The following is a 16,891-nucleotide window of genomic DNA, read 5'->3' on the forward strand; positions in this document are numbered from 1 at the left end:
CGTCCCGTTGCTAAGAATGGTCGACCCAATATAATTGGAATGTCTCGATCTTCTGGTATGTCCAATACAATGAAATCTACAGGAAATATTAAATTTCCTACTTTGACGAGTACATCCTCAACTTTGCCACGTGGCCTTGTGATTGTTCTATCAGCGAGTTGTAGCGTTATTGATGTTGAGTTGACTTCACCTAGTCCCAATTTCCTGTAAGCAGAATACGACATTAGATTGATACTAGAACCAGTGTCACACAATGCATTAGTTGAATAGGAATTTCCAATTGAAACTGGTAAAGTAAAACTCCCTGGATCCTTCAATTTAGGAGGCAATTTTCTCTGGACTCTTGCACTACTTTCCTCAGTTAATGCCACAGTTTCAAACTCCGGAAGCTTTCTTTTCTTTGTCAACATCTCTCTCAAAAATTTCTTATAGCTTGGAATTTGTAGTATCGCATCTATGAACGGAACATTGATCTGGAGCTTCTTGAGAACATCGAGAAATTTTTCATAGTTTGTGTCTTGTTTGTTCTTCTTGAGCTTTTGAGGAAAGGGAATGGGAGGCATGTAAGCTTTGTCTAGACTTGGTGCTTTGGCAACTGATGTTTCTGTACCTTCTCTATTTTCAGTTGCATTTGGTGCAGATTTTTCTACTCTTGTAGCTTCATCAATCACTTCTTGGTCATCTTTTCTTTCGGGTCTCTCTGTAGTGATCTCTGGTGATTGTACCTCGCTCTTTGTATTTATGATATGAATATTTTGCTCCATCGACTTCTTTCGAAGTCTTTGGGGAAACGGAAGTGGAGGTACATATGCTTTAACTTTTACGGGGGCCCTGGGTAGATTGTTCTCCACTATTTCAATTGCCATCAATTGTTCCTTAGGATTTATCATTGTATTGCCTGGCAATGTGCCTTGTGGACGTTCTGCAAGTTGTTGTGCTATCTGACCAACTTGTATCTCCAGTTTCTTGATGGATGCCTGTTGATTTTGAAAGTTCGTGTCTATTTGTTAGAACACCTTGTCTGTCTTCTGTACATATTGTTGAAACATCTCCCCCAAACTTGGTCTTCTCTCTTGCTGAAAATTGTTACCATATGAGTTGAAATTATGGGAGCTATTTTTAATAAAGTTTACTTGTTCCTCTGAAGACGTGAGCATCATGCATCTCTTTGTAGGGTGACTTCTCCCACAATTCTCACATTCTGAACTGGCCATCGTTGCATTTGCTCCATGTGTTTGCAATTTTACAAGTAACTCTACCTGTTTTGTTAAAACTGCTATCTGTGCATTGTTAGATGTTGTGCTGTTTAATTCATACATTCATCCTGCCTTTGGTGGTACCACTCTTTCTGATGAGAACATTGAATGTGTGGTAGCAATTAACTCAAATAGGTCCATGGTTTGTTGCACAGATTTTCCTATAATTGATCCTCCAACTGAGGCATCGACTTGGGATTTTGACAGTGGTGTGAGTCCAGTGTAGAAGTACTACACTTGATTTCCTTGAGTGATTCCATGGTTTCGACATTTTCTCATCAGCTCATTAAATCTATTCCATGCCTCGTGATAGCTTTCTCCATCTTTCTGTTGAAAAGTTTGAATTTCCAATCTGATTTTAGCTACTCTGGTTGGTGGGAAGAATTTGTTGCAGAATTTCCTGATCAATTCTTCCCAAGTAGTAATACTGGCATGAGGCTCCGCATCTAACCACTCCAATGCAGCATCTCTCAATGTAAATGGAAATAGTCGTAATTTAATTGCATCTTTATTGACCCCCGGAGCATGGAAGTTCTGACAATTTCTAAGAAATCTGGAGATATGCGTGTTTGGATTCTCTTGAGGTAGCCCGTAGAATTGCAGGGTGTTGCTCATCAAGTTAATCCAATCTGGCCTGATCTGAAAGTTATTCACCCCAAAATCTGGATACACGATACTAGAGCGCATGGGTGCTGCTATAGGTGTCAGGAACATTGATACTGGCAAATCCCCTTCATTTATTTCCCTTCGTTCATGTTGTTGTTCCGGTGGTGCCACCACTCTTGCGGCCATTTGCCCAATCGGCTGAATAGGGATATGGATTTGTTGATTGTCAGCCATTTGATGTTGCTGTTTTTGTTTTTGTTCCTTGCGTCTTCGTCTGAAGGTACGTTCTATCTCCGAATCAAACGGTTCAAGATCGTCGCCTTGGGCACGGAGCATACAACGAACACACTTTTCTGTAAATAAAAGAAAAATAAATCAAAAACAATGATTAAATGTGATTTTTATTCTAAAAACTTAAAAATGTGATTGGATTCAATGAAAAGTGATTGAGAATTCAAACAATAAATGGACGTTAGGGCGGAACAATTTCACCTATTGGTCACCTTTACTTCATAAATCAAGATTCATAAAACCTAAGGTAGTGTTCGGTCGAATTCTTCTATTGTATTCAACTTACCCCTCTCGAGTTCTCATTGAGCCTACTTAATTAGTTTAATTCCATATCTCTATGCAAATTAAATTTAATTAAACGAAACATTGGTTCTAAGAATTCACACCCGACCGCAGCAATCAATATAGGTATCTCTACATATTATATCAATTTACCGGATTTTAACATGTGGTCTAAACAAATAATCCGCATCTCTACGCAATCAATGTTCACAAATCATCTAATTAGTGATCAAGTAATTAAATGTATTAAGAACAATATTAAAATCAACACATGAAATAAAAAAGTACTAGAATCTCAATTGCATGAAATAAAGGGTTCCAAAAGATTACATTGTTCGCCCTAACGTGAAATTTAACTACTCATAATAATGGAAGAAAAATAGGAGATTGTCTTAGAATACATCACCGATTTTGAAATAAAGACGTGGAAGAAAAAATGGAATTCTTGCACCAAGATCTCCTTCCTCTTCCAATGAGTGCTTCCAATCTTCAATTCTTGGTGTTAATCTTCTTAAATTTCTCCCTTGAATCTCCCTTCTTGTTGTTTTTCTCTCCAATATGTCAAGAACGCGTGGCTTGATCCCATAGATTTTTAGTGTGCGGCTCTCCCCTCATATAGGTCTTCAATCCTGTGTTTATATTGTCTTGGAGTTTAGGGAAAGATTTGGAGATGAGTTAGGCCGAAACAGAATGGTAAAAACCTAAAAAAATTACTCTCGCACAGCGGCGCCTACGCGCTGACTTTCTGTCAAAATTTCAGTATCATGGCGCCTAGGCGCTGAGGACTACTTCGGTTGCACTGTACAACTTTCAGTATTTTTATCATAACTTTTTCGTTCGATATCCGATTGAAGTGATTCAAGATGCGTTGGAAAGCTAATTCAAAGGACTACAATTTTGCTTCAGGAATCATTCTCCAATTCGATTGTTTTCTATGTCAAAAATGAGTCTAAATGTGAGACGAAAACTCCGGCGCAAAACTTTTTGGTTGGAAAATGATTTATGATCATATCTTGACTAAATTTGATCCCTTTGACACCTTCCTTTGTCCAATTGGCTTCTAGAACTCTCGGATCTTCATTTAAAGTTTCGACACGACTTTTGATTAATTGCATTTTAATCCTTGAACTTTGGATCTCTTACGTTTTGGTCATTTCATCCAATTTCGCTAGTTTTTGCCTATTTCCTTCATTTGAACTATTTTAGCTCTAGTTTTCTCCATTTTCATCAATCTACAAAACAACACCAAAATCACTTGTTAGAACTTCTAAAATACTCTCCAAGATAGCAAAATCATGAAATTAATGGCATAATATAATGAGTGTAAATCACTCATCATCGTACCAACCGAAAATTTTAATTGAGGATAGTGGGAAGTGCACCCACTCATTGAGATTGAGCTGTTGGGCACGTGCAGTCTCCAGCAAGTGGCTGATCCTGAATCACCGGCCTTATGTAACGGCCACAAATAAGGCCGTTGAGAAAGTAAAACATTTGATTAATGTAATAATATTTGAATTAACCACCGCTTTTCTCATTATTAAACTCTTCTAAGAACATGGAAAGGCATCTGTGTTCCCATTGTGGCAAATAATATTTTCCTTACGATGTTCTATGTTAAAAGAACACCTATTTCAATTCACTCTTTGGTCAAACAATGAAATTGATCTCGTCCCAGTGGACAAGATAAAAACTTATCACTTATAATCACCACAAATAAAATTTTCTTACCACATCAACGGTGATAAATTTTTATACAACCCATTGGGGCAAGAGATCAAACCCGTCTATCCATTTTTACAAATTATGTTCAAATTTAGTAAATTGTAACTTATTACTTTAGTAAAGTTGAAGTCTTATAACTGTTTAGCCAAAGATTATTTGCGGACCACGCTACCACAATAATAAACTAAAATTTGTTTTCAATTAATTTAAAACTAAAACTAACTACATTGATAATATTATGGGAGTAGAGGTTGATATCAAGTTGAGCATTATCTTGACCTTTTATAGGGTTGGCAACGGTTCGGTTATGGGTCGGTTAGGGTTATGGGTCGGTTAGGCCAAAACCATAACCGAACCATCAATTTTTTGACCATACCATAATCGCACCTTAACCACGTAAATCGGTTCGATTCGTATCTCGATTTGGCACGGTTCGTTTCGGTTAATAACCACGAAAATAAATTATTTTTTATAGGTTCATCCGTCAAATTGATATAAAACAATTTATGAAAAAAGTCAATGAAAACAAAAACACAATATTCCAAACGAAAATGCAAACATTATCAAACAATATTTCAAACGAAAATGTAAACATTATCACAATTTTCAATTGTAAAATACAATTTTAACAAATAATATTATAAATATAACAATACTAAACTTTTCCTTCATTCTTAATTGTTGTGCATCGAAGTTACTTGATTCATTCTTCTCTACAAGTCTTACTAGCATAAATCAACACTCAAAGTTGATTTCTATATAGTAAATAAGAAATGTAAGTAGAGAATACAACAATACTATCTATTCCAGAATGGTCTTAACTAAGATTTAAATAACAAAAAAATGTACCTCTTCGTCAGCTTCCTTCTCGCTAAACGTTGCACAATCTCTAGAGTATGATGAAGTAAAATTTTTTACACACAATAGAAAAAAATTAACAATAAAAGGAGCCGTGCATGATTTTGTAGTTTGTGAAGAGTGGGGTTTGCATTTATATACTGTTATACTAATACTATTATTATGGGGTAATAGTAAGTGGGTTGACTGGCTGAGTCATGTAGATGTAATGGGGGGATTTTGTTTCGGGTTAGATAGAAAAGTAGTGTAAATCTCAATAATTAAGCGGGTAATCGGTTTGGTTTCGGTTCAATGGTGTAAATACCATACCCGCACCGCCACGAACTGGTTCAGTAAAATAAAAATCATATCCGCCCTATTGCACCATCGATTCGGTTTTTTTTGCCCCATTCGGTTCGGTTAACCGCGATTTTCGATTTTGACGGTTCAAATTGCCATCTCTAACCTTTTATAAGAATTGATTCTGATTTGCAATTTGAAGGAAGTTTAGTAAAGAACAAACTGCCACACGACGTTTCAAACCCATCTTACTTATTGTTTTAATGGACGAATAGTCAAACCCTTGAAACATACTATAGCCTCAGATGGCAAAAAGACGATATCAAGGTTAAATTTCTTGTCGATGGGATCTCTAAAGAAAGATAGTTTATCATTTCTAGAGTAACTTTTATTAGTTGAGCGACAATTTCACTCGACACGGTCAGATCACCAATGCCAACTTTTGAATAATAACATAAATTTGTTTTCTCTTAAACCAAGTGAAAATTGAAAATTTGTTGAACATTAATTTTTTGTGATTAATGTGAATCTGACCGCACCAGATCAGATTAACGATGGTACCCATAATTTCCCACTATATATTTATATCCACTCACGCTCCCTCATCACTTCTTCTTCTCCGCTCCTCTCTCTCCATATTCTCTGCCCGAAGAGATTACCAGAGAAAAATGGCGATTCTATCTCAAACATCAACTGATCTTATGCTATCACTAAAGATCGTGTTAATATCCACCAGTGTTTTGGGAGCTGCTGTTATGCTCAAAATTTCCTTTCCGGCAATTACAGATTTTGCCGTATATGACGTGCCTTCAATCTACAACGTCGTTATTTCATGGCTTAGACCTCCGTATTTATACCTAGTCATCAACTGTATTATCATCACCATCGTGGCTACCACGAAACTGCAGTCTCAAAAACATGACCTGTCTCCGGCGCCGATCGACACCATGGTTCATTTGCTGCCCCAACCGGTGACGCCGATTGTGAAAAATATTCAAACTGAGTATGATTCAACAGCTGAGTACAAGTACAGCGGCGTCGTTTTGAGTAATAACTATGGTTACGAAGTGGAAATCGGTAAAGGACTAGGGTTTGATGCGTATGTACACGAGAATGAGAGGATCATCGGCAATGAAACGGCCTTCATGACGAATGTTACCGCTCCGGCTGCCGCTATTTTTAAGGAGGATTCGATGAATAATAAGGAGAATGAGTATGTCATTTCGAAATCTACGCGGATGCTATCGGTGAATGAAGATTCAACGGAATATCATACACCGAAGGAGAAGCTGCCGGCTTCTGTAAGGTTCGGTCACCGGAGAAATGTCAAATCCAGTCCCGAAGGTATCAATTTTCTCTGTATTTTACATCTCTCTTTGTTTCCCATACAATTTACAAACACGTGCTGCCTTCACATAAAGGTACATGGCTAATAAGCTTAAAATATATCGTTACCGAAAAATTAAAGTTTTGAAATGCCCGGCGAGAATAAGCCGACGACGATAATCTCCGAAATGCATTAGCTGGCAAAATGTTACCGTTGGAGTTTGGTTGCCTGTGAATTAATGTCAGAGGAATATTATTTAATTATGATTGGCTGGGAGTACTTGTCTCTTTGTGGTCTACCGCACAGCTGAATATTTTTCCTGATTTTAAATGCCGAAACTGTCCATGGCCCAGAAAACGGTGGGCGAGTTAAGAGGAACGCGACAAGACGAAGAGCTGACTAAACCCAACCCACTCCACCTGAATTAACTAGTATTCATCCAAATAGAATAATATTATTCAACACGAGTTTTTTTTACAATTACATAATATTAAATAATGAATTCACTTAAATATAATATCACATTATTCAATTAATTGAACCCGGGTACTCGATAGCATTATTCAATTGAATAAACATTATCGATCTCAATTTTATTTTCAGGTGGCAAATCGTTATTGGGCGTGTCAAAAATGAAAAAGCACGACACATTGGAGAGTACATGGAAAACTATAACAGACGGACGGGCAATGCCACTAACTAGGCACTTGAGAAAGTCCGACACGTGGGAGAGAGACAACCAGCATCCCCACAGCAGTCACCACCAGCCGCAACAGCTAGAAAATACACCACAAAAGATGACCAAAGCTGAAACGTTTAAAGACCGTAGAAATGCTACAAGCCCTTTATCGACTCCATCACCTGGTGGTGGTGGTGGTGGCTTGGGAAAACTCAGGAAGGAGCCATCACTTGGTCAGGACGAGCTGAATAAGCGAGTGGAAGCGTTCATCAAGAAATTCAACGAAGAGATGAGATTGCAACGACAAGAGTCTCTGAACCAATACATGGAAATGATCAATCGCGGCTCTCATTAATGTATGTCACACATGCAGATAGAGAAACTCTCTCTTTAAAAACTTGATTGAAGTGAGCGAAAACAAATGGAGCCATATTTTGGGATTTTTTTCTCTCTGGTGCTTATTGTTTAATTTTGCAAAAGCCAAAAGGGATCTTTACAAGAATAATTATACATGCTTTTCTTTTACTTTTTGCAACAAGTCCTATTCCACTGGAATCATTGTGTAAAATGCTTTGAATTAGGACAGCTAAGAAACTTCTAGCAATGATAGGTTCCGAGAGTCCACTGGAATCATTGTGTAAAATGCTTTGAATTAGGACAGCTAAGAAACTTCTAGCAATGATAGGTTCCGAGAGGCGGAATCGCGGACAGCATGATTTTTTATCCCCAATTCTCAACGTTAAGAAAGATTGAGCAAAAAATTATTATGAACAAGTATAGGTAGATCTTTTGCTGCAGTCATGTCCAAACATGTGTCCTTTAAATTTGACATATTACGTTAGTCATTATGTAATCAGCTGATAAATTCATCACGAATGTTCACCACAAAATCCAGAAGCTAATAACCAGTAATAAGTTCGAGTATGCAAAAGAGTGCAATGGCTAAGTGACAGGTACTGGTACCAGTGATGAAGGTGGGAGTGGGAGTGGGAGTGGGAGTGGGAGTGGCGGTGGCAGACATAATGAATTGATATAGAGGGGTAATAATAGAAGTATAAAACCATTTTGAGTCTCGAAGAGTGTAGACAGTAATGTAGGAGTTTGGTGGATTCGAAATTAATACACACTGATCCATTCCTCATTAAAGCATCATATTGATCCATCTACCTGTATTCCATGACCAAACACTACATAGCTCCATTCCTCATAAATGCACAAATTCACTTACATTTTTTACAAAGAACTTTTTTTTAACCATGTTGGTGAATAATTATTTTACACGGGTTTTTTTCCTGGGCGGGAATGTTCTGCACATTAAATATCAATGTATTGATGTAAAAATAGTGTGTGGGAAGGTCTTCATTTGGTGCCAACTGCCAACTAAAGTTAGCACAGCAGCACCTTCCTCTTCTTCTGGTCTAGTTTTTACAGCATGTAATCCCTGTAACTGCTTACATTGCCATCGTTGTTGCAGGGAAAAGCTTATCCAACATTGTATATACGCCCCCGCCCAGAAGGAGGGCCCCACTGGAAGGACATTCAATTCGCATATTAGAAGCAGAAAAAACAAAGAAGCCTAAAGTACTCACCAAGAAGATGGCTGATTAGTCTATGAATGCCGTTTTGATTCATTAGTTATGATGAAGCAGATTTCAAAAATTAATTGTATTCACGTCAGTACCTCATTGGGTTAATCCATGCAGAAAACTTGCGGAATGAAAGCAGGCTCTGCACATCCCCATGTATTATTATAGTTAGACGCTTAATTTATACAGGTCAAATAGAAGTCAAAAGGAAAATTATAAGACTGCACAGTGCCTTTTGGAGAAATCCCTTAGGTGGGGAGAACAGTTAAATGTGACTAAAACATGGAGGTGTGTTAAAATCTGCTTAAGTGCAATTCAATATACACGAGACACGAGCAGGCAACATATGACAATCTGCAGAATTGAAAGCAATAACAAATTGCTGGTGTCAAACATATACCTGCAATGCTCCAGCAAAGGAAGCAGCAAGAAGTAGAGGAGCAACATAACCAGTTGTATAGGTCAACAGTAAACTACCCCCTATTACTGGATCCTGCAATAGATGTTCAGTATATATTTTTCTTCTCTTTGTCAATATCATACATCAAATCAAGTCAATAACATAATTCAAATTAAAACTAGAATGTGAAACTGAGTATTTTATTCTTTCTCACCATATTGCAAATGTTATTCACTTCAAAAGTCTAAACCACATTATACTTGGACAAAATAATAAAGTACTATCCACACTCACAATTCCAAATCCCTGTTGCTTAATTATGTACCTGAAAGGTACAAAACTGAAAAAGCTAAATGAAGACAAGTACCCTGGTAGAAGCAACATATCCAAGCAAGGTAGCCAGCACTGGAGTGCTGCAAGGTGATGCAGCTAATGCAAATGTAAGTCCAGCCAAATACGCTTGAACACCTTACAATATAAATGAGAAATTAATGGCATTTTCAAGCAGTCAAGTTAGGCAAAGTAAGCCAGCTGGACCTTGAATGTGTGAAGAATTAACAATAGGATAGAAAAGCTTACTTGAAGGCAAATTAGCAGCAGCTGCACGAGGATCAAAGTTGTTGAAAAATGAGGGAAGTTGTAACTCAATTACCTGCATCATTGACCAAAAGACAAAAGACAATGTTAACAAAAATTGAGTGGCAAGCAAATTACAAATGCATAGACTGCCTACAGTTCATTGCTGTCTATTGACAATTATTGTGGACAAGTTCAGAGCTGATGGGAAAATGAGTCCAGAAAAAAGAGTTTGAATTTTATAGGAAGGGGGAGCAATTTGATCGACCTAATCCATTTATCAAAATATGATTATAGACCAACTTATAAGCATTGTTAGAGAACACTTCCATATTCAATTCAAGCAAAACACTTACATGAGTAAGTTGAGAAATATTTATATATAAATTATTCCAAAGGGGAAGAAAGGAAAGGTAGAAGCAGAATCAAAATAAAAAGGTTGGAGAGAATTCATTAATATCTACCTCTGACAAAGAAAGAATGTAACCAGTCTGCAGCAATTATGTAAATTTGAGAATAATAGACATTAACAAGACATTAAGATTTTTCCATGCAAGAGCACACTAGACCTACACAACATATTGAAATGACGCTAAGTAGACTTCATATAATCAGCTAAGGCTAAAATTCTTGAATAGATAAACATTGGGCTCCCGAAAATTTTCAAGAAAACATTAAATTTAACAACAATGATTGGAGAAAAATATGGAATAATTTCTGAATTTTTTTTTGAAATAAAGATTATATTCAAAACTTCAGGTTTAGACAATGAAAAGGACAAGCAAGATTAAACATACTGTATGCTACAAAATACAAGCTCTATCTATGGAACCAACTTTAATTAGGAGGTAAGATACTGTTGGACTCTCGAGGGAAAAACTGAATTTGAAAGGAATATTTGACTGAATTCAAATACTGGAAATTACAGAAATGGAACGATTACAAGACTCCTTGCTCTTACTTCATATTTTGCATGCCTATCTATTCTTTCCTACCCTTATTTATATCACTTCTTCTTAACGGAATTTCCCTCCTCTCACATGCTTCCTAACCAAATGCTGTTACACATCCCTTCTAGGCTTCTCAATTCTTCTGGTTTCTTCTATTATAGATGAAACGGATTGGAGGCTTAACAGATACTTGAATGGCAATGGCGGATAGACATCTTTATTAAGTTCTGAGAGCTACAAACTAACACCAGCTGGATGATCTTTTAATCAAATTGCATCCTTGTGGTTCTCTGTTTATTCTATGCTTCTTAAGATATAATCATGATTCCCAATAAGGGCATTTAGCCAAAAACCGGGGGGGGCAAGAGGTAGCCCCTGCCCTACTTGACCATAAGCCTTGCCAGCAAATGAGGCTGCTACACCTAGTACTGCTAATGTAGTCGCCAATCCCATTGCAAATGCAAGAGAATTCCCAATAACCTGTCCAATACAAGACATGCATATTATAAAAGTATTTAAGTTCATTTACTGCTTGATCAACAGTCCATGTGAAACAAAACTATATGAGCAACTGCAGTCAATCTCCACAGGTCATCAATGAGGTTGCATGTCAATGAAAACAGAAATTTTACAAGACAAAAGACAGTAGTACGAATTCAGGTTCAATAAATCATTTACCTCTGCTCTGCTCTTCCCTGAGCCAAATGCTCCTAGATGATTTCCAGAAAATTCAAGTATCAGACATTGATGCAAACTGTATAATAACTGGAGATCAGAAGAATTGAGACAAAAGCTCATACCTATGTAACCAAGGGTAAGTGGCAAAACACTGAGTGTGCAAGGAGAAAGGCTAGTTACAAGGCCAGCACCAAAAATGACTGACAAACTGCATAGCAAAATAGGTTAGAACCATACATAAACAGCTTGTGCAAGCAGTCATTAAACCCAGTGCAACATAGAACATATTTGATATGATATTAACCTAGTAAAACTGAGAGCTGACAACTGATCCTGAACAGCAACATTAGCCTGTTGACTGGCTGAATATAAAATGCCTGAAAGCCAATCTCCGACAGATCCATCAGCCAAAAGATAGACAGAATCAGGTATTTGCTGTCCACAAGGAAAACAAGTTTTCAGAGGTTAGAAACTTGAAGTGCATAGTGGGATGAACACGAGTTAAACAAAAGTATTCTACACGAAATCTTTCCCATTACACGAATTGAATGCTTGTCCCGAAATACAGATAATGAAAAAGGAGTGAAGAACTCTTTTTGGACACCAAAAGAGAAGCTTTCTATTTTGTTAGCCAAGGATTTAGAGAGTTAATCCAGGATTTTATATTATCTTTCCAGTACATCCAGCTTAAGAAACTGTACTTCATTTAAAAGAGGAGATGATATAAACTCAGCATCATTTACTGAATCCATAGAGGCAGTTCACTGAAACTCTCAGTTTCGGACATGCATGCATTATTTAAAGTAACAAGACGCACAAAAAGTTGTAAGAAATCCCAACTTCGAGGGCATATCATTTCCAAAATTTAAACCAAAGGGCTCCCTGATGCAAGATGAATTGAAAAATAGAAAGAAGAAGCAAGAAAGAGGGGAGAATCAGAGAGAATGGGAGGAGAAATCGGAGAAGAAGCAGAAATTCATGGGGGAGGGGGAGGGGGAGAAAGGAGAAGCCATAGGCAACAAACCACCAAAATATTCTTCAATTCATCAAAACTAATGAAATTACATCGCAATTAGGTTTAACTAGTAAATACTAAAACCCTAAGTAGCATGGATTTGGGCCAACACAAGCCCAATTACATAAGTAAAATCTAAAATATAAATAAAGTCCAACTAAAAATAAATAAAAAGTAGATGTCCTCATCAACTTTTCCAGGGTGAGAGAAAAACTCGACCCTGCCGAGTTGATAGATAGTATAGGCTGCAATCAATCTGATATTCTAAATGCGTTAAGTCAAGCCACGAGGGATGATCTTTCTGACGAACCAAATAACGAAATTCCATGATTGATAGTGCTGAAAACTGTAGCTTATTCCCAAGAATATGATCTGACCAAGGGGGCAATCTTTCCTTCTAATCAAATACTGATACTGGACTCCAAATAACCAATACTCATGCACCTCATCTTCAAAATTTTCACATGATCGTATATAATGAGGAGCATAAAAAGCATGTCGATCTACTCAACAAACAAGGAAGTACTGAATCTTGCCATCATTGGTCAATACAACACGTTCATCTAAAATAATATCAATTTTATCTTTGTGTATTGTGATAGATGGTATTGAAGCAGAACTATTAACATAGTCAAGTTGGGGGTCCATAAAACTAAGTAGAAATAGATCATCAAAGGAAGTAACACGGTGTTTGTAAGTAATGAAATCCTCAATATTTAAAGTAGAATGGTAGTCAAAATGTGATGAAAGGGCAATGACATGTGTATTTGAACCAACATACTTTAAAATTTTTAAAGGACCAGCACTACAAGCTTGCAATATAACATAATCCCCAATATTAAATTCAAAATTTCTCTTATGCAAATTAGTTTGAAGTTTATATAAGGCATTACTTGCTTCAAATTGTTTATTGATCTCAATATGCAAGTCATGAAGATGACATACAAATGCCTCAGCTGACGCAGACAAACTAGTATGTGGGGACATTGGAATAAGGTCCAAAAGTTTCCTAAACTTATAACCATGAATAACTTCGATAGAATTTGTACCGATAAATCGACACACAAAATTGTTATATGCAATTTGAATTGTTGGGAGGATCAAATCCCAATTCTCAAGATTTTCCTTGAAAAGGACATGATTACACAAATCATCTATACCTTTGGGTTGGCAAAGAGTGTGACATACAACATTTAACTGAGGGGTATTGGGAACAAGGGGTACAACCCCTAGATTCATAGGAAAAGTCCTTATACTACATAAGGAAGTGTCCTCAATATCATTCAAGTCATCACATTCTTCAAATTTAGGTTCATAAATTTGATCTTTTAACGACTCTTCTATTACATCATTTCGTTATTTTATGACTAAAGCTTGGTTAGGACATTTGAAAGAGATATGACCAAAGTCCTTACAGCTTATGCATAGCAAGTGAGAAGAAATCCTAGGAATTTCAAAAATTTTACCCCTATTTTCCAAGATTTGAAGAACATTAGACGGGGGAGGTCCTAGAAGAGATTTAACGAGAGGAAGTGGAGCCAATGAAATAGATGAATGGTTGTCAATACGCCTTCTATAAGGAGAATGGGGCCTTGGACTATCACGACCTTTACACTTATTTTTCCAAATAGGAGGAACACTAGAAGGGGAAGGCTCTATAACAGACTCATGTTGAGGTGGCGCTAATGACATGGAAGAACGATGGTGGTCGCACTTTTCATATGAAGTACTAATAAGTAACTCGTAGTCTCAAGCTGAAGAGTAAGCGTGATCAAGAGTAGTGACGCTTCGAAAGAAAAGCTCACACCTAAGTTCATCTCTTAGACCTTGTATAAATCTACTCAAAGTCAGGGTCTCATCCTCATCGACATGACATTTCATTCGAAATTCCTCAAATTGAGCAATGTAATCAGTTACTAGTCGATTCCCTTGTGTAAGAATGTTCCATTGGGTAAAAATTTCATGATCTAATAAACTATCGAAAGTAGGAGTATCTAAGTCAATGTCTCTAAAGAAACGTTCCTTACGACAAGGAAGAGAATGAGTACCATGATGACTATGGCCTTGTTCTCGCTCACAAACCTGATCTCTATTCCTACGATCGAGTCGAAAATATTTTTGATCCCTTTGTCCACGATAATATTGTATATTATGAGACGCCTCAGAATTAGTGTCAGTCAAACGAGGGGTTCGCTTAAAATTGCTCAACTTAGCAGCTAGGTTCTTTCTCTCCTCACGAGTAACAGTTATATCTAATTGGACAGTCGATAGGCTAGTGGCAAGTTGCTCTAATTGTCTCGTGAGTGTATCAAATTGGGATGGATCCATGGTCAATGTATTGAAAATAGAGACAACAAGACGACCACTAAGCAACTACATGCAATGTAATACCAGCTAAATGACGTGCAATGATGAGATCAATGAACAATAAATGGAAGCAGTGAAAAATAACAAATTAAGCATTTTTTAGGGATGAGTAAATTCAAATATGGCAAGTTAATACTGCTGATCTATGTAAAATAATAAAGCACAAATCAAATACTAGTCAAAACCTAATCATGTAATATAAGTAGGGTAAAATAGAGTTTTGACGAAATCAACAGATTCAGTCACGTGGCTTTAGGTATATTGTTAGAATAACAACATCACAAAAATTTAATCAATACAATTTTAAATGAAGCAATATAATAAATCAATGACAAATAGAAATCAAGCACTCCCTGTTGTTTAGTTGTAGCGGTGGTGCCCACGAAAGCTTAAACCTGATGAAACCCAAAGAATAAGAATTGTGCCCAATTATGATTTCTCAGTTGGCACGTCTCCAGTAGAAAATTATAATGGAATACTCCTAAGCAGTCTAGTCACTGAATGGAACGCTAATACTCAAGAGTTTTAACAAGCTGTCCCAATGCAAATAATAGGCCAAATCCAATTCAACAAATGTCCCTGACACTCTGAACTCAGAAGAAGTCCATTAACGTGAAAACTAAAGCAAAAACTGAACTCCGAGTGGTGGATGACAACTGGCGTGGCAGTGGGTTGCTGGTGATTGGCGGTGAGGGTGGTCGTGGAAGGTATGGTGACTGTGGGTTAATCTAGACGAGTGGCTGAGAAGAAATGGGGTTTGAATTGGATCAAATAAGAGTGAGTCTTAACTGGGATTGGGAGTAATTTGGGCCACTAGTTTATGGTCCAAATGTCTTGATAAGATGAATGGGCTCGCGGGTAATAATTATATGTGGATATATGGATTATTATAGAGTTGGGTTAACATAAGGTGGGCCGATCTTGTATGTAGGCTGAATGTAACTAGGGTTTGATTGTTAGGGATGAAATTTATGAAAGGGCACACTTAGCAGCAGCAAACACCTAAAACCCTGAACCTGATTTTTTTTTTTTTTTTTTGGGAACTGCAGAAAATGATAACTAAAAAAAATGAAATTTCGGATGTGAACAGTAACGATTTTTTTTTTTTTTTTTTTTGTGGGTGAAACTGCTGAAAAATCTAAAAAAAAAAATTGAAATTCCGGGTGTGAATAGTACCCGTGAACAGTGACTCTTTTTTTTCTAATCAACTAGAAAGAAAATTGAACAAGAAAACTGCTGCCTCACAACAATTTTTTTTTGTTTCTGCTGTTCCACAAGTTTTTGGGAAGTGGATAGGAAGAAAGTTTTGGATTGTGGATGAAAAATTACCCAAGTTTTTGCTTTGATACCAAATTTGATACAGGACGAATTAAAAAATAGAAAGAAGAAGCAAGAAAGAGGGGAGAACCGAAGAGAATGGGGAGAGAAACCGGAGAAGAAGTAGAAATTCATGGGGAAGAGGAAAGAGAAGTCATAGGCAACAAACCACCAAAATATTCTTCAATTCATCAAAACTAATGAAATTACATTGCAATTAAGTTTAATCAGTAAAGATTAAAACCATAAGTAGCATGGACTTGGGCCAACACAAGCCCAATTACATAAGTAAAATCTAAAATATAAATAAATTCCAACTAAAAATAAATAAAAAGTAGATGTCCTCATCAATTCTTCTGGGGTAGAAGAAAACTTAACCTTGTCGAGTGGATAGATCAAAAAAGTTGCAGTTAAGCTGATACTTCAAACGCTTCAAGTCAAGCCATTGGGGACGATCCTTCTGACGAACCAAGTATCGAAATTCCATGATTGATAATACTGAAAAATGTAGCTTGTTCCCAAGAATATGATCTGGCCAAGGGGGATGATCTTTCCTTCTAACTAAGTACTGATACTGGACTCCAAATAACCAATACTCATACACCTCATTTTCAAAATTTTCACATGATTGTACATAATGAGGAGCATAAGAAGCACGTCGATCTACCCAACAAACAAGGAAGTACTGAATCTTGCCAT

At 36.9% G+C, this 16,891-nt stretch overlaps 2 protein-coding genes across 2 annotated transcripts in view; one reads left to right on the plus strand and one right to left on the minus strand.

Annotated features, from left to right (window-relative positions):
* The first annotated feature begins 5,897 nt into the window (after nt 1–5,897).
* LOC111395695 lies at nt 5,898–7,831 on the plus strand. The gene is made up of 2 exons (XM_023021814.1): nt 5,898–6,641; nt 7,228–7,831. Exons 1-2 carry the CDS (start codon nt 5,966–5,968, stop codon nt 7,656–7,658), a joined length of 1,107 nt encoding a protein of 368 aa, XP_022877582.1. The 5' UTR covers nt 5,898–5,965; the 3' UTR covers nt 7,659–7,831.
* A 606-nt stretch (nt 7,832–8,437) lies between these two features.
* The window catches only part of LOC111395697 (cytochrome c-type biogenesis ccda-like chloroplastic protein), a 10,414-nt gene continuing 1,960 nt past the window's right edge, over nt 8,438–16,891 (minus strand). The window contains exons 4-13 of the mRNA XM_023021816.1: nt 11,798–11,928; nt 11,616–11,701; nt 11,494–11,525; nt 11,162–11,295; nt 10,192–10,216; nt 9,869–9,941; nt 9,657–9,757; nt 9,290–9,382; nt 8,985–9,031; nt 8,438–8,830 (exon numbers count right to left, since the gene is read on the minus strand). Coding sequence (XP_022877584.1) covers nt 8,755–8,830; nt 8,985–9,031; nt 9,290–9,382; nt 9,657–9,757; nt 9,869–9,941; nt 10,192–10,216; nt 11,162–11,295; nt 11,494–11,525; nt 11,616–11,701; nt 11,798–11,928 — 798 coding nt within the window. The 3' untranslated portion in view covers nt 8,438–8,754. The remainder of the gene's footprint in view (nt 8,831–8,984; nt 9,032–9,289; nt 9,383–9,656; nt 9,758–9,868; nt 9,942–10,191; nt 10,217–11,161; nt 11,296–11,493; nt 11,526–11,615; nt 11,702–11,797; nt 11,929–16,891) is intronic.

The sequence above is a fragment of the Olea europaea genome, chromosome 6 (genome assembly GCF_002742605.1).
Source record: "Olea europaea var. sylvestris chromosome 6, O_europaea_v1, whole genome shotgun sequence".
Taxonomy (NCBI): Eukaryota; Viridiplantae; Streptophyta; class Magnoliopsida; order Lamiales; family Oleaceae; genus Olea; species Olea europaea.